The sequence below is a fragment of the Camponotus floridanus genome, unplaced genomic scaffold (genome assembly GCF_003227725.1).
Source record: "Camponotus floridanus strain SB8 unplaced genomic scaffold, Cflo_v7.5 scaffold45, whole genome shotgun sequence".
Lineage (NCBI taxonomy): Eukaryota > Metazoa > Arthropoda > Insecta > Hymenoptera > Formicidae > Camponotus > Camponotus floridanus.
This window is the reverse complement of record NW_020229603.1, coordinates 1,613,041-1,627,240: the sequence shown is the minus strand read 5'-3', so window position 1 is coordinate 1,627,240 and position 14,200 is coordinate 1,613,041. Positions and strand designations below refer to the sequence as shown.

At 34.5% G+C, this 14,200-nt stretch overlaps 1 protein-coding gene and 1 long non-coding RNA gene across 2 annotated transcripts in view; one reads left to right on the top strand and one right to left on the bottom strand.

Annotated features, from left to right (window-relative positions):
• Positions 1-619: 619 nt before the first annotated feature.
• The window catches only part of LOC105256729 (Krueppel-like factor 3), a 297,107-nt gene continuing 283,526 nt past the window's right edge, over positions 620-14,200 (bottom strand). The window contains exons 6-7 of the mRNA XM_025411896.1: positions 10,711-10,919; positions 620-1,310 (exon numbers count right to left, since the gene is read on the bottom strand). Coding sequence (XP_025267681.1) covers positions 1,138-1,310; positions 10,711-10,919 — 382 coding nt within the window. The 3' untranslated portion in view covers positions 620-1,137. The remainder of the gene's footprint in view (positions 1,311-10,710; positions 10,920-14,200) is intronic.
• On the top strand, positions 2,538-3,215 carry LOC105256728. Its single transcript, XR_889609.2, has 2 exons — positions 2,538-2,714; positions 3,106-3,215. It is a non-coding gene; the product is annotated as an uncharacterized LOC105256728 (long non-coding RNA).

Here is a 14,200-nt window from a genome sequence, read left to right as displayed (position 1 = left end):
TGTTTTTTTTGGCGACTAAAATGAATTTAAAAAAAGCATTATACTGTAATATATAATGCTATTATATATAATGATATTGCTTGTTACGCATTCAAATACTGGCTTTTGGGATGCGACGTTCTATATCTCACTTCATTACTATATAATGAAAGTTAATGATTGTCCGTCCCTAAACGCGAAATTCTTTTGTGCATAATCGAAAAATTGCTCTATTAATGCTTTTACGTAATATCTACGATCACGATTGTAGTTTATTTAACTGAGCATGCTAAGTCCAAGCCCGTCACCGGAGTTCGATATAATCATTTTAGTTTATTCTAACCATTTATTATCTTAATTAATTAATTAATTTTTATACTGGCTTCTATTCGTCGTAATGTATACGATAAAATGGTGCTCTAGACTAGTTGAGCTGGCCTTATTTAAACATATATTATATATATACAACGTATATATATATATATATATATATATAACAAACTGAAAAATAGAACAAATAAAAATTAGCTAGAAACACAGAAGAGAACAGATACACGCTTATATGTAATAACGATACGTCTTGTCGTGCCGAATCTATGACCTCGATGCGATCTCAATCGCGCAAGCGGATCTTTCTTTCCTTAAAATCTTGAAGCATCCAAAAAATCAGTGACGCGCCTTTTTATAAAAGCTCGACAATTGTAAAACAATTACCTTACTCTTGCGTTCAACGCTCGTAATTCAGACATCGGCTCGATTTATTGTAGCTGCAATCGGAAAGATCCATCGAAAGATTCGCAAAAGACAGCATCAAGAGAACCAACTGATCAAAGTTGATCGGCATCGCGATTATTCAATTCGCGATTAAGCGTTAAACCTAATGAACGATTTGTTTGCTTCGTCAATCTATTTTCTCTTTTCCTAGTTGCTGCCCGTCCGATCGACCGGTCCGTCTTCGTGAGAAATTCGGGACGGGCCGGCTCGCGACGCGGCTCTTCAGGTCCCAAATGTAAGAAATATCATCGTCCGTCTCTCGCTCGCGTCCAGGATCACTCGAGATCACTGGCCTATTGCCAAGGACCGTTTCTCACCTTCGCTTCTCGTCGATCAACGTGCGCTTTCTCTCGCGTCGCACGACTCTGTGGACGGTCCTTTTCATCAGTGCCTCTTCATGTGAAGCGACAAATGGTCGCTTCGCGAGAACGATCGCTGACAGAGATGGCACTTGAACGGCTTTTGGCCCGTGTGCTTGCGATAGTGCCGCGTCAGCTCGTCCGATCGTGCGAATTTCCACGTGCAACCTTCCCACGTACACTGATATGGCTTCTCGCCTGCAACAGATAATGAAAACATATCTTAATGATAAAAGTATAACTGGCTGTAATACTTTAGTATTGAAATTTTTATTTTTTTATGCTAGGATAAACTTGCATATAAAAGCAGGGCTTCAAGTATTAAAAGCACTTAAAATTTGATGCTTATTGTTTTGATTTTAATGCACTTTTAAATCATTTGAAGAATTTAATATAAAAATCTCGTGTGTTTAAATAATTGTTCAAAAATTTTCAAATTTTTTTTTGGATTTAATTAGAAAAAAATTATAAAAGAAGAGATTAAAAAAACATAGAATGCTATTTTAATTAATATATTTAGAAATTTATTATTGACAATTACTAAAATATTCTAATAACTATATTTTAATAATTTCATAGAAAATACAATATTCTACATAGAAACTTTATCGCGATAAAATTTCAATGCGTTAAAAATGTAGGTTTTGCAAAAATTAATTTTTTTGTAATTTGATGTAATGTGGATATTGTTAAACATAGTTGTCTGTTATACGTAATTTATGTGAAATTTATGGAATATCTAAAAAGAGAAAGAAGGAGAGAGAGATAAAAATAGGCAATCAACATCAATTGTATTAATCAATGAGTCATATGATGACTAAAAATAATAATTTATATCCTAATGTGCACAGTTAAATTTTTTAGCGATGATTGTTGAGTATACTCATTTATCAAATTAAAATAAGTTCGTTAAATACATATTACATACATTAAATACATATTAAATATATGTTTAAATTAATCTTAATATTGACAATTTCAAGAAAATACATTGTAATTAAAGTTTCTTGTTAAATTCGAAAATTTAATTTTTGTTTCAACATGCAATATGTGACAAATCTGGACAGTTTTTTCAAACATTACAAAAATTAAATTTCTTATTGCGTCAATTCGATGTAAGTGTTTAAGTATATATTTCGAAATGTGTTTATACATATGTGTGAAATAATACATACATAGTGTACATAATAGTTACATAATAATTTGAATAACGCAATAATATTATTGTACATACAGTTGTGCGTATTGCTTCGTCAACATTATATTCTGCTTAAATGCCCGCAAATTGATACGAATTAACGTGAATTCGCGTGAATGACGCAGGCCTTTATCGTTCATGCATAATCGACTTAATACATGAAAAAGAGAAATAAAAAGAGAAAAAAATACAATATCAAGGTCGCAAGATAACGCAAGTATATATAAGAAGTTCTATATAAAGAATTCTTCAAACGTATCTCTTTTAAAAATCAGTCGAAAATTGAATATTATTGAGTATTGAATATCATAGACCTCTGAATTGTTGAGATATCATGGTGTCTAAAGTATTTGTGACATTTGTAGTAATAATTAGCTTATTGGCTTTGCAACTTTCTGCTGCACGTAAGTGTTTAATATGTTTTTGCACGGAAAAAAAATTTACAGTACAAATTACAAAAAATATATTTTCTTTGACAACATTGATTGTAAATCTGGAATATAACGACATTAAAATATTTTAAATTATTTGTTTTATTGCTTATTATACATTTGTTTGTGTATCAAAATAATTGAATAATTACAATAGTTCTTTATAAAATATAATACGTATATATAATATTATTGAATAAAAATATCATGATTTCTCTTTTATATTAATATATTTCACGATTATATATATTAAAATATATTATATTTAATATATATTATACTTTTTACTACATTTTCTCCGTGTATTATCCATTAATTAATCAACTTTATATTTTATACTTAAAAGTTCTCATTATTTACATAGAGGAGGAACGAAAATGCGTACAAGGTAAATATTATTTTGATGGATGTAACAAGTGCTTCTGTGGTTACAATGGCATTGGGGCATGCACTAGAAGATTTTGTGATCCATCAGTGACGATTCCACCACCCGATGACTTTTGGCAAACAGATGTTGAACAAGACTAATTATTATATATTATAAAAAGTAAATGTATAAATAATAATTTACACAAGTACACCAGTATGTAATATTAATATATCTGCATATCTTTATACATGTTTATTTCTTTCGGAAATAATAGTTATAGAATAACTAGATTGCGTTATGCGATTTAAAAATATGATATAAAATGTGTGGAAAAATAGCTTCAACGTTTGAATCAAAAGTAAAATATTCAGTTAAACATTAACTTTGAATTCCACAAAATCTGATAATCTAAATAAAAAATCAATTTAAATTTCTCGATATACAATTGTATCAATTTATTTATCATTAAAATAATTTCGATCTCATAATCTCATTGTACGCCACGTCACGCTACGAAACTATCAATCCTCCACAAAAAGTCGAAACAGAAGTGAGGAATCGTTTTCATCCAGATGATTGTGGAAACGGTTCGGCAAATAATCGCCATCAAGTTCAATCTCTTCGTGCAACTGTCGAGACGAAAACGGACGGCGAATCAATCCGTTATGATCAGGTGGTAGATTTCGCGATCCCATTAAATCTAGATCGAATAATAATCTTGGATCGAGCGACGAAGACGATGACGCGTCGTCTCTTTAAATCTGATCTGGAGATGGAACATCGCGACCGTTTAATCGACATACATATTTGCGTCCATCCGCGAATTCTTTCGAGAGCGGCGCTTCTCCTCAGTTAATTGCGGATCGTAAGTCAGCGGGTCAAGATAAGAAGTGTTATTATCGCGAGGATCAAGACGGGGGAGCGGGAAGCGGCGCTTAACCCTTAATTTGGTATTTGCCCTTGTAAATGGCCGGTGTTAAGGCACAAGCGGAACAATTATCGCGTCGCGGGACGTGAGCCAAGTTGCTCCAACGCAAGACGAGGCAGAGTTAACACACACATTTATTATTACGCATTAGGAACGATTAATCTTTATAAATCGGACGTTTTAATTATTGAGCGATGCGCACGCAAAGAGGGAGATATAACCGTGAGATCGTTTTAATGAGAAATCACGCTTTCGATACATCCTCGCGGCGATTTCGCGTGGAAGTGGAGGTATTTCCTTCTGCACAAACATTCCATCTTCCCCTTTCATCTCGCAATTTATCCCATTCTGTCTAAAATAATGGAATAACGCGCAACTCACAATCTCGGAAAATGGATTAGCATCGTTATAGTTAGCGTTACATTGTCCGTAACAACTAGTATCGCGAAAGAAAGAGAGAGAGAGAGAGAAAAAGAAAGGCAGTCACTACGGAATATTAACGCCACCTTTTTGACAGTACCGCGAGGCTAATTACCGAACGGTAATTAACGAGGTATACTCTACGTTCTTGAAAGCCGGTCGTAATTAAAGACGCGACGCAAAGGGAACGGCAGGTTGCCGCGCGGCTGGAAAGGATCGAGCTTTAGCGGTGCCGAGCAAAACGGCGGGGCGCGGATGATCGAAGGCACGCTCTCCGCGCCGTAGATCTAAATCGGCCGTTTTAACGTCCCGACGTCCATCGGGCGGAATATTATTGCGCAACGCGCTGGGGATATGCGAACGACTAATGACGTTACGAAGGAAATCGCGCGCGCGCGTATACGCGTTGCGTAATCGTGAGTAATTAGTCCATTTACAACCCGTACGAGGTGCACGTAATATCGACCGATGGGCGAGCGTCGCATTAGTTTTACCTCCGTTATTAATGTATTTCGATCGCGTTTTTTCGCGTTTTATTGCTCCATAGATTAACGTCGCGTTAATCCCTCCCTCCGTTTGTGTTTTACTTTCTTTCCCGTCAAGTTACTTAATCATAACTCGAGCGAGATTGGCCATTTACTTGCGACGTCGTTCTCATTTGCGACAGCGCGTGTGCATCCACGTATAAAGAGCGAAGTGTAATGAGTTAAATGTACGATTGAAGAAATAAATACCTTCGAAAGATTCAAATTGTTACTGATTACTTAATTAATTTTATTTTCTGAGCATTTTTTTTGCCTTATTTCTGAAAATTAATGAGGCAGAATTAAATTGCAGAAGCTTTGTCCTCTCAATTTAATTTTTTTCCAATTTAAGATTTTACTAAAAAAAAACTAGCCAAAATACATAACTGAAATTATAAAGAGATTCGCATAAAAATTGCTTATATTTTATTACTTATCAATCGCGACTGAATTCCGTTCGTGTCAAATTCTTATTCTGGTATAGATAGTATTATTTCTTCGTCTTACATTTGTGCATATTTTATAACTTTCTAATGAAGCCACACGACTATTAAACTCGCTGCAATATACCATTTTTTTGCGATGCAAATGCACGTGATTCATTTATCATTGCATGCGGAGACATTGTTTAATTATCGCGTAATAGCGTGTCTCGTCCTTTGTTACATTTCAAGATAGCGAGATAGATGGGACTATTTATCTTGGAACACAAGTCTACTAGAGTCACGCAGAGCGAAACTTCGAAGACAGTGTTGTATCGTATTGCGACATGATATACAAATAAGATGTTGCCTATGATGTATTAATTACAAGTTACAAGTCGGAGGAAATGATAAAGTAAATGTGTACGTACGTATAAATGTATACACACACACATAACATGGATTTATTTTCACACATAACATGGATTTATTTTCATACACAAATTGCATTAATCTTCTTCATAAAAAAGATGGAACTATCTATGTCATATTATGTACATTGTTGGCTACATTAGCCGTGGATATTATCGCTAAATCTGTAAAATTGGCAGCTTGTGCACGGTACATTTCGCAATTCTAACGTTTGACTATCAGTTAACGAAGCTGTACATTTCGACACATTTGCTGCGCGAAGCATATAATTATCACATCATAGCACGTGAGAAAGTTGCTCCGACGCATAGTTAAGCGACACGATGCGTGCCAGTAATGAGGAGCGAACTAACAGCTCTCTCGACTAGTTCGAAAAAAAAAAAACATAAAGCCTATGTCGTTCATATGCAGCGTTCACATGATGTCAATCTTAGACCGTAATAAAATTCAATGTTTTTGATGCATCTTGAAATAATATACTTCGTATAATCTAATTTTTAGGCACACAATTGAATTTGTTTCTTTCGTCAATGATATGAGATTACTTCTTTAATGCAATAAATAATAATTAAAAGTTATTAAAAAAATAAAAAAAGGGAAGATTTAAAAATTTAGTACGTGTATCTAAAAATTCATAATTTATGACATTTATTTTATATTCAATTTCTTATTTGAAGTTTGCTTATAGACTTTTATTTTGCATATGTTCCAAACTCAATTCAATTACTAAATCAACTCTTCTAAGTTTACTTACTGCAAACGAATAAGCGGAACCAAAGTATTATTACGAGTGCTATCGAACGCAAAAGTGAGCTAAGATTGTGGGAAGTTATTTGTAGAAAAGACAGAAACGATGATTTGCAACGACCAACGAAGAACAATGCGGAGAAGCGTGCTCGTCAGGAAATCGTTAACCCAGCCGAGAAGGTAATCGCAGCCTTCGGCATTAGTGCATAAGTGCATTGTTAATAACAGGGTACCTGAAGCACTACCACTCGTAGAGAAATCTACAGAGCGAACTGCTTGTGATCATCGGCGTATCCTTCGATACACGGAACCGATCGGCGGACGTTGTCCAGCTTACGCCAAGGCTAATTCGCCTTAATTAATACACGAGATCTCTCAGCAAACCTCCTGTCTATCAAGGGTCACGCCAATCGGCTGACACCGAGCTTATATTCTGATAGTTATGCACAGTGATTCTCAGCTTCCGTTCCTTATCTTCTTTGAACCATCAAATTACTTGCTACAGAGTACTGCGAATAATTCGCCTTTAATATAACAATAATTATAGACATAGATAGTTTATAAATGGAACAAAATTTAAAAAATTAAAACAGTAATAATTATATATGTCGAAATATATATATATATATATATATATATATATATATATATAGCATTTCGATAAATGATTGATTAATGCTGTAAAAAGAAAACGAATAAATGATTTTATTATAATTTATTATTTGTTTAGAGAGAGATTAAGATTTGAAAAAAATAACTGAATACATTATTATGTTTCTATGGAATATAAGTGTGTTGCTCAACTCGCATGAACTATAATCAATTGTAAATATATTTAAATTTATATCGCTCTGATTTATAATTATCTTCTTAAGGATTCTCTCGCGCGACTCATTCAATCAAAATTCTGACTCTGAAGTTGAAAATAATGATGCTTTTAAAAGAAACGGTTAGCATTCCTTAACTTATATGTAGAATCATACTCAGTTGAGGGAAATGCGATAATTAGAGATATTCCGTAGATATACATGTTGCTATGCGATTTCTCACAGGTAGATAAGAAATTTTATGTATACGTTAATGGGCGTAGGAAACATCTCTCACCATATAATCGTGCAAGGGCGATTTACCGTGCACTCATAATGAGCTATGATTCTCTACCTGTAATGCAACTCTCGTTACACGCAACAACGTGTGTCAGGTACACTGTTATTCGTCGATATTAAAAGTAATATTAGTCTGTTATTGTGTTCCGTTACATCGTCAATGAGGCGCGTAATATGAACAACGTCCAACATGCATAAACAATTAATATTGTTGATTGCATTTCATCTTTCGACCCGTTATTCCGCAGCTTTATTGAAAAGTACTAAACGTCATAATTTAAACTTACGACTTTTAACTGAACTTGCAAATATCGCGTGCCTGATTTTTTAATGAAGTAAACATAATAGTCTATGACGCAAATATACATGCAATGGACAGAGCAGTGCATATTTTATGGCAGATAGTAATATTTATGAATCTTATAGCGAATAATTATCAAAATTAAATATTATATTTTGATAGAAAATAAAAATAAAAATTATTGTAATGAGAAATAATTTATAAAATATTTTAAAACTAATGGAATATGATATTGAAACTATAAATTGTTGAGAACTAACAAGCCTGTTATTTCTCCACAATTTTACGATCGCTCCCATCGGCTTCGCAACGACAGTCATGATCGCGCGAGCGAGTTACAGCACAGAATGGTAGAAATGACGGTAATCAATGAATTGGTATTTCCCACATTCAGACGGTATCCACCTCAGTAAGGGTATCTCGATGGCCGTATAGTGTTAGAATGACGGATAGACGGCGGTTTGCCACTAGAAACCGGCGTTATACCGATCGTTGAAACAATTAGTCGAAGCCAAGTACACAATCGCGAGTTGTACGTCAAGTAATGGTCTTTCGTTTGCCGATCATTGCAAACTGGGAATTTCGTAAAACGTCCATCATAATGGCATAATGCGCGAAGCATGTTCCGATCTTTGCAAACTTCGAGCAAGCTAGTTTCTCTCTTTGAGATCTCGGAGTGATCGGAGAAAATGCTAATCAAGATGACACGCATATCTTTCGTATATGCAAATAATTAAAATCAACATTCCAATATGTATACTCAGCGCTAAATGTGATTGATTTGTCAAAATAAATTTAAAAAATGAAAAATAATAGAATTTTAAAAGTATCATAATTATATCGAGTTATTAAAAATGTTTAATAATGCAGAGATAAATTCTAATTAATTTAAAATATAACATTACAAAATTGATGTGTTGTCGCGTATGTTATTAATAAAAAGATAACAATTTTATTTATCTCATTAAAAAAGAAAACTTTTCAGATATAAATTATGACATATAAACTCCGATAATGATATTATGGAAAAAGGCTTCAGGGTTTCTCCATATCGAGCTATTTCTGGGTTGAGCACCGCGATCGTGCTGCGTCTCGGTTGAACCATGGACCAGACAAAAGATCCTGGTTCTCACGACCACGCCCTCTCCCCGCTGCCGCTGCCTTCTCCAGACGGCGGCGGCGATGCCTTCACGAAGGTACCTATCCACCGGAAATTCCTGAAGCAACCACCGCGCCGCGTCGTGTATGCACACGGAATGGAACGGCGCGATCTCTTCCAAGTTCTCGTGACGCGGTAATAAATGGCCGGAGCTTGGATCTATACGCGAGAGCGCCCGTACGAAAGCGGATAAAAGTGCGAGTTTTCTCTCCTGCTGGACAGAAGGCATCTCCAAGGCGACGCTACGGAACGGTATCGAATTTCCGCGAGGCTCTACGGTCGTGAATCCTAGCGTGCGAAAGTCGACGACCCTTGACCGCGACGGGCCGCGGATCACGCGCGCGAAAAATCTTGGCGGAGAATAACACGGCTGATGTGTGCCTCTTATCTGTTATCCTGCAAAAGAGAAAGAGAGAGAGAGAGAGAGAGAAGAGAAGAGTCGCGTGTTCGAGTCTGATGTAAATTCGTAAAGCGTGCGAGGAAACATGTGATTCTCATTAATTAGCCGTTCTATAAAAGTTAAAGACCCTCCCCGTAACTAAAATCGCAAAAGAGAGAAAAATCAATCATTTCTTCAAAATTCTTTCATCGAATCCACCATTCTTAAATCTCACAGAGAGAGCAACTAGTGATTATATGTCGCATTCAAACACCTCGTTCGAGAGAAGCGCGGAAATCGGTCTCGTAGAAATTAAAGGAATGCCCGATGACTAATGATTTACCGTCGAGCACTTGACCCGATCGGGCGACAAGTCGTTAACTACCGGTCATACGCTCGGGTTAAACATTATTATTATTATTATCGGAGGATCTCACGGCGATATTTGGTAGTGAGGTTACAAGCGTCGCGTCGATTTAACGTGGGAAGACGAAGATAATGACTCCAATCTACACGTAACCGAAGCTTCCTCCTCTCGTACGAGAAGAAGAAGCGATTTCCACGTTCGCTCGAATCACGCTATTTCGCTGAACGAGATCCTATCTTGTCTGTATAATCGCGATGTGACAATAAGAGTTTGCCCTCATAATTAAATTCTTTTCTGTCAGCTTACCTATCAGATATTACGCGTTCGCTGATTTCACATATTCTGCTATCATTGAAACAATAGCGTCAGCAACGAAACCACATATGCGAAGCGAGAGAAGGGTCGATGGTAAAGTGACGCGATTATTCCAATGATTGCTGACGCACGTGCGTGACTCACGATCATGCATAACGATCATCGAGATTGTAACAAGTTGGTTTCTTTCAATCGATCGATGTATTTGATCTTGATTGCTTTTCCCGATTCAGAGTTTCAATAAATTCCATAGTTTCTAACCGTGCATAGGAATCGAGAGATTTATGATACAATGTTTGTGTAATTTCTATGCATATAATTTAACTTTTTTTTTCTCTTTTTTTCCCTCTAGTGCGTATTTAACACAATATCTCTTTTGCTTGAAGATATATTTTTAAATTTTGCACATTATATGTACGAACATTTCTTGCGATATATGTCGAATATATGTCGATTGATTCGAAAAATATCGAAATTATTTGCTCAAAGATAAACTTACCAGTGTGGGTCCTCTTGTGCGCCTTGAGATGCGAACTCTTCGTGTAAACCTTGTCGCAGCCGGCGACATCGCATCTGTGAACCTTACGTCTCTTGAGCGCATCGCCGCAATCACCATCGACACCTAAATTGCCGCCATTTCCGCCAACGCCGGCATTTCCTCTACCACCTAATCCGATACCCCCCGCAAGCGGACGTTTCTGGAATGCGCTGAAATTAGATAATTAAATCCGCAAAGAGTTAAACATAATATCTAAACAAAAATCTGTCGTTAAAAATTATTCTAATTATATGCTTTTCTCATAACTTTTTTACAAAAAAAAATAAACAGATTTTTCCTATAAATTTTTTAAAATCGATGTATAAAATAAAACATCAAAAGTAATCAGAAATTTAAAAAATAAAAAGAAGCAAGGGTTAAAGAAGAGATGTAAGTTAGATTACATAATTATAAATAAGTTAAGCTTTTTCGAAACGTAATTTTAATTACAAAAGTTTACTTTGAATCAACTTTATTTTTGAAATTTTGTCATATCTTGATAAGTATACGATCAGCTTATGTTAAATTTATTTTTCATAGGGGAGGATTTGCGTAAACTAATTAACTTTTGACTATATGAAAAGCAATTAACATTTTCGAAACGAGAGACGACTGAGAAAAGATAAGAAATATTATTCCACGTTAAAATATAAATTAAAAAGTGGCATAATATGCGACACATGGCCAATTATAAAAGAATTAAATGTAAGATCGCGCGTTTTCTCTCGTCTGAAATTGCCTTCTAGTGCTCAAAGCGATGCACATATATCTGATTGTGAGATGACATTGATTACGACGAATGATAAGAAATTCGTCATTCTTTACCATTTTTATCAATATCAATTTCAATATGGAGGAGATATCTTCATCGATCATTTTGCGCATGGATCGCATGTTCCACCGATCAACTGTCATTCTTACTTTTTCTAGATATACAGCCAAATAATACTAAGATATAATCCGTTTTTAATATTTAAAAATATTTAAAGTTACTATTTTCAATGTAATTTAATTTGATTCCTATTTCTATAATTTGAAAATACTTTCTTTTTAGGGAATCATTTTTCTGTGTATCTCCATAAAATCAACTTTAATAAAAAATTATACAAGTGATTTCAGAAAAGATACCGGAAAATTAAGGATTCATTAGATGATTCAAGAAAAAAAATCATTAAAAGGAAACGTTAAAGAGAGAAAATTAAAACTACTAATTTTTTACATTTTATAATTTCTATAATAAAATATAGGGAATTTATCACATTTCCTCTAACAGAAATTTAATAAAAATTTAAATCAGCACAAGTTGAAATTCCCCTTATTTACAAAATAAGTAGAAATTATTTTCACAAACAAAATATTGTTTGCTCATTTATAGATGAATATATAAGTTCCTAACAACGCATTATTTACGATGTAAAGCTTTCTTTCCGAATTAAAATGCCTTTTTCGGTAACACGAAAAACCGAACAATTCTTCGAAAGTTGTCAATCGGTCGATTAATATTGGACCGATTCGATTCGATCCATGAAGAGAAGAAAGGCATATCGGACTGGTTCGATCAATCTCAACTTGACACACTGAATTCTGGTAAGACTTGTTTTTCCGCCCAATACTCGTACGTGCTAACGATATAGATCAGCTTATGTTTCTTAAGATGCGTCATATTAGTATTGATCAATTTGACACAGTATAAAATATTACTTGCAGATTGTTTGTGGATAAATAAGGCAAATGATAAGAAACAATTCGAAATAATTACGCGATATACTTCACAAATCTGAAACTATTGTATGCTTGATGAATTCGATTTTCAATTTATTTTTCAATTATCTCAAAATGCCAATTAAAATGAATGTTTTCTATAATTTCATATAATTTTGTTATATAATTCGTAGTTATTCTTTTTGACAGCAACATTTATGTAAATTTATTGAAATATAAATTTTACAAAACGATTTACATCATGCAATCTTACGATTAAGAATTCTTTGAAAATTTGAAACCAAATTAAATAAAACGGTATCATTGACATGTCTTTACTCACCGCCGTATTTTATCGAAAGCACGTGAGGGTTTCATGTAAAATTTGCGTTATAAACCGGAACGGTATATTGCGGTATAATGTGCAAACTGACATGCATAAATTCGCAATAATGCCGGATGGCATTAACCCATCCTTTAAAAAATACGTTTTTTTATTCATGCGTATATTTCTGTGTGTTCAGATATAAAATACTGGGAAAATTATTTATTTAGATATTTCTATATGAATGATTATTTTGTCTTCTAATATATTTTTTAACAGTTCTGCTATGCACATCACAATCTGAATTAACGAGCAGAAAATTAGCAGAAATTTAGTTAAACGAAAGAAACGTATCACAATGCATATTTTATACGAAGAATTATAATACTAATAAATATAAAAATGAATATACATGCAATTGTGCAACTTATGAATTTTTTTCGTTATATAAATGAAGATTATAATAAATTCTGTTTGAACTAATTTAAACATAACAGAAACGATGTTGTTTGATATTTACAAAAATTAACGTACATTAAATTAAAATTAAAGCTAGAAAAATCCAATTTAAAAACGAACCTTACTATATATATCAACAACAACGTGATAAGAAGATGTAAATTATTACTCACTTGGAGTAGTCATTATAAATCTAGCGATCTAAATAGACAAGAGTCTCACTGGGAAGTGTATTTGTCGTAAAATATTAGTTCCCGTTGCGGATTCTCCGCAGGGAGTACTGATATGCGGGTACCAGTACTCTTATGGACATGTATTCGTGTTCACTCGATGTGCATATAAAGAGATAAGTAGAAACGTACATATGATAAAAAACGAATTTAAATTTATATCAGACGCGATTTGCAGCCATTCTTTCTTTGTACGTGAAACAAAGTTAAATAAAAAACCACTGAGTACCGCATAATTATTAGCCACAATTATGGGATGCTTGAATTTATAAGTTGTAAATTAAAATCGCTTTGTTCTGTGTGTGACACTTTTCATTTTTTGGATAGCGCTAAGATCCTCGCTTAAAAAAATGGAGCTCAAACACAGGGTTCGTGCGCAGTGCATCGATATAGACAGGTTGATTTGCAAAAAACATATAATGAATCGGCGTCACGCTAATTGGGCGAAAGAAGCGAAACGAAATTACTTAGGCGCGTGCTCGAAAGAAATCGTGACAGGACGTGTAAAATGGGGTTTGTTAGCGTGCGCCAGTTGTCACGAGATTACCATGTTTTCTTGTATATGTTTTATATATATGTGTGTGTATGTGTGCGATGTCAAGACATGATTTCTGTAAGAGAGATGGATCGGGAGACCCCGGTACAATGGAAACGACAGTCGCGCGAGCGCGCGCGGCGAGAGCAAATTAAGCGAGATTTACAGCGGGCGCACGATCTTGTCCTATTAACCCTGGAC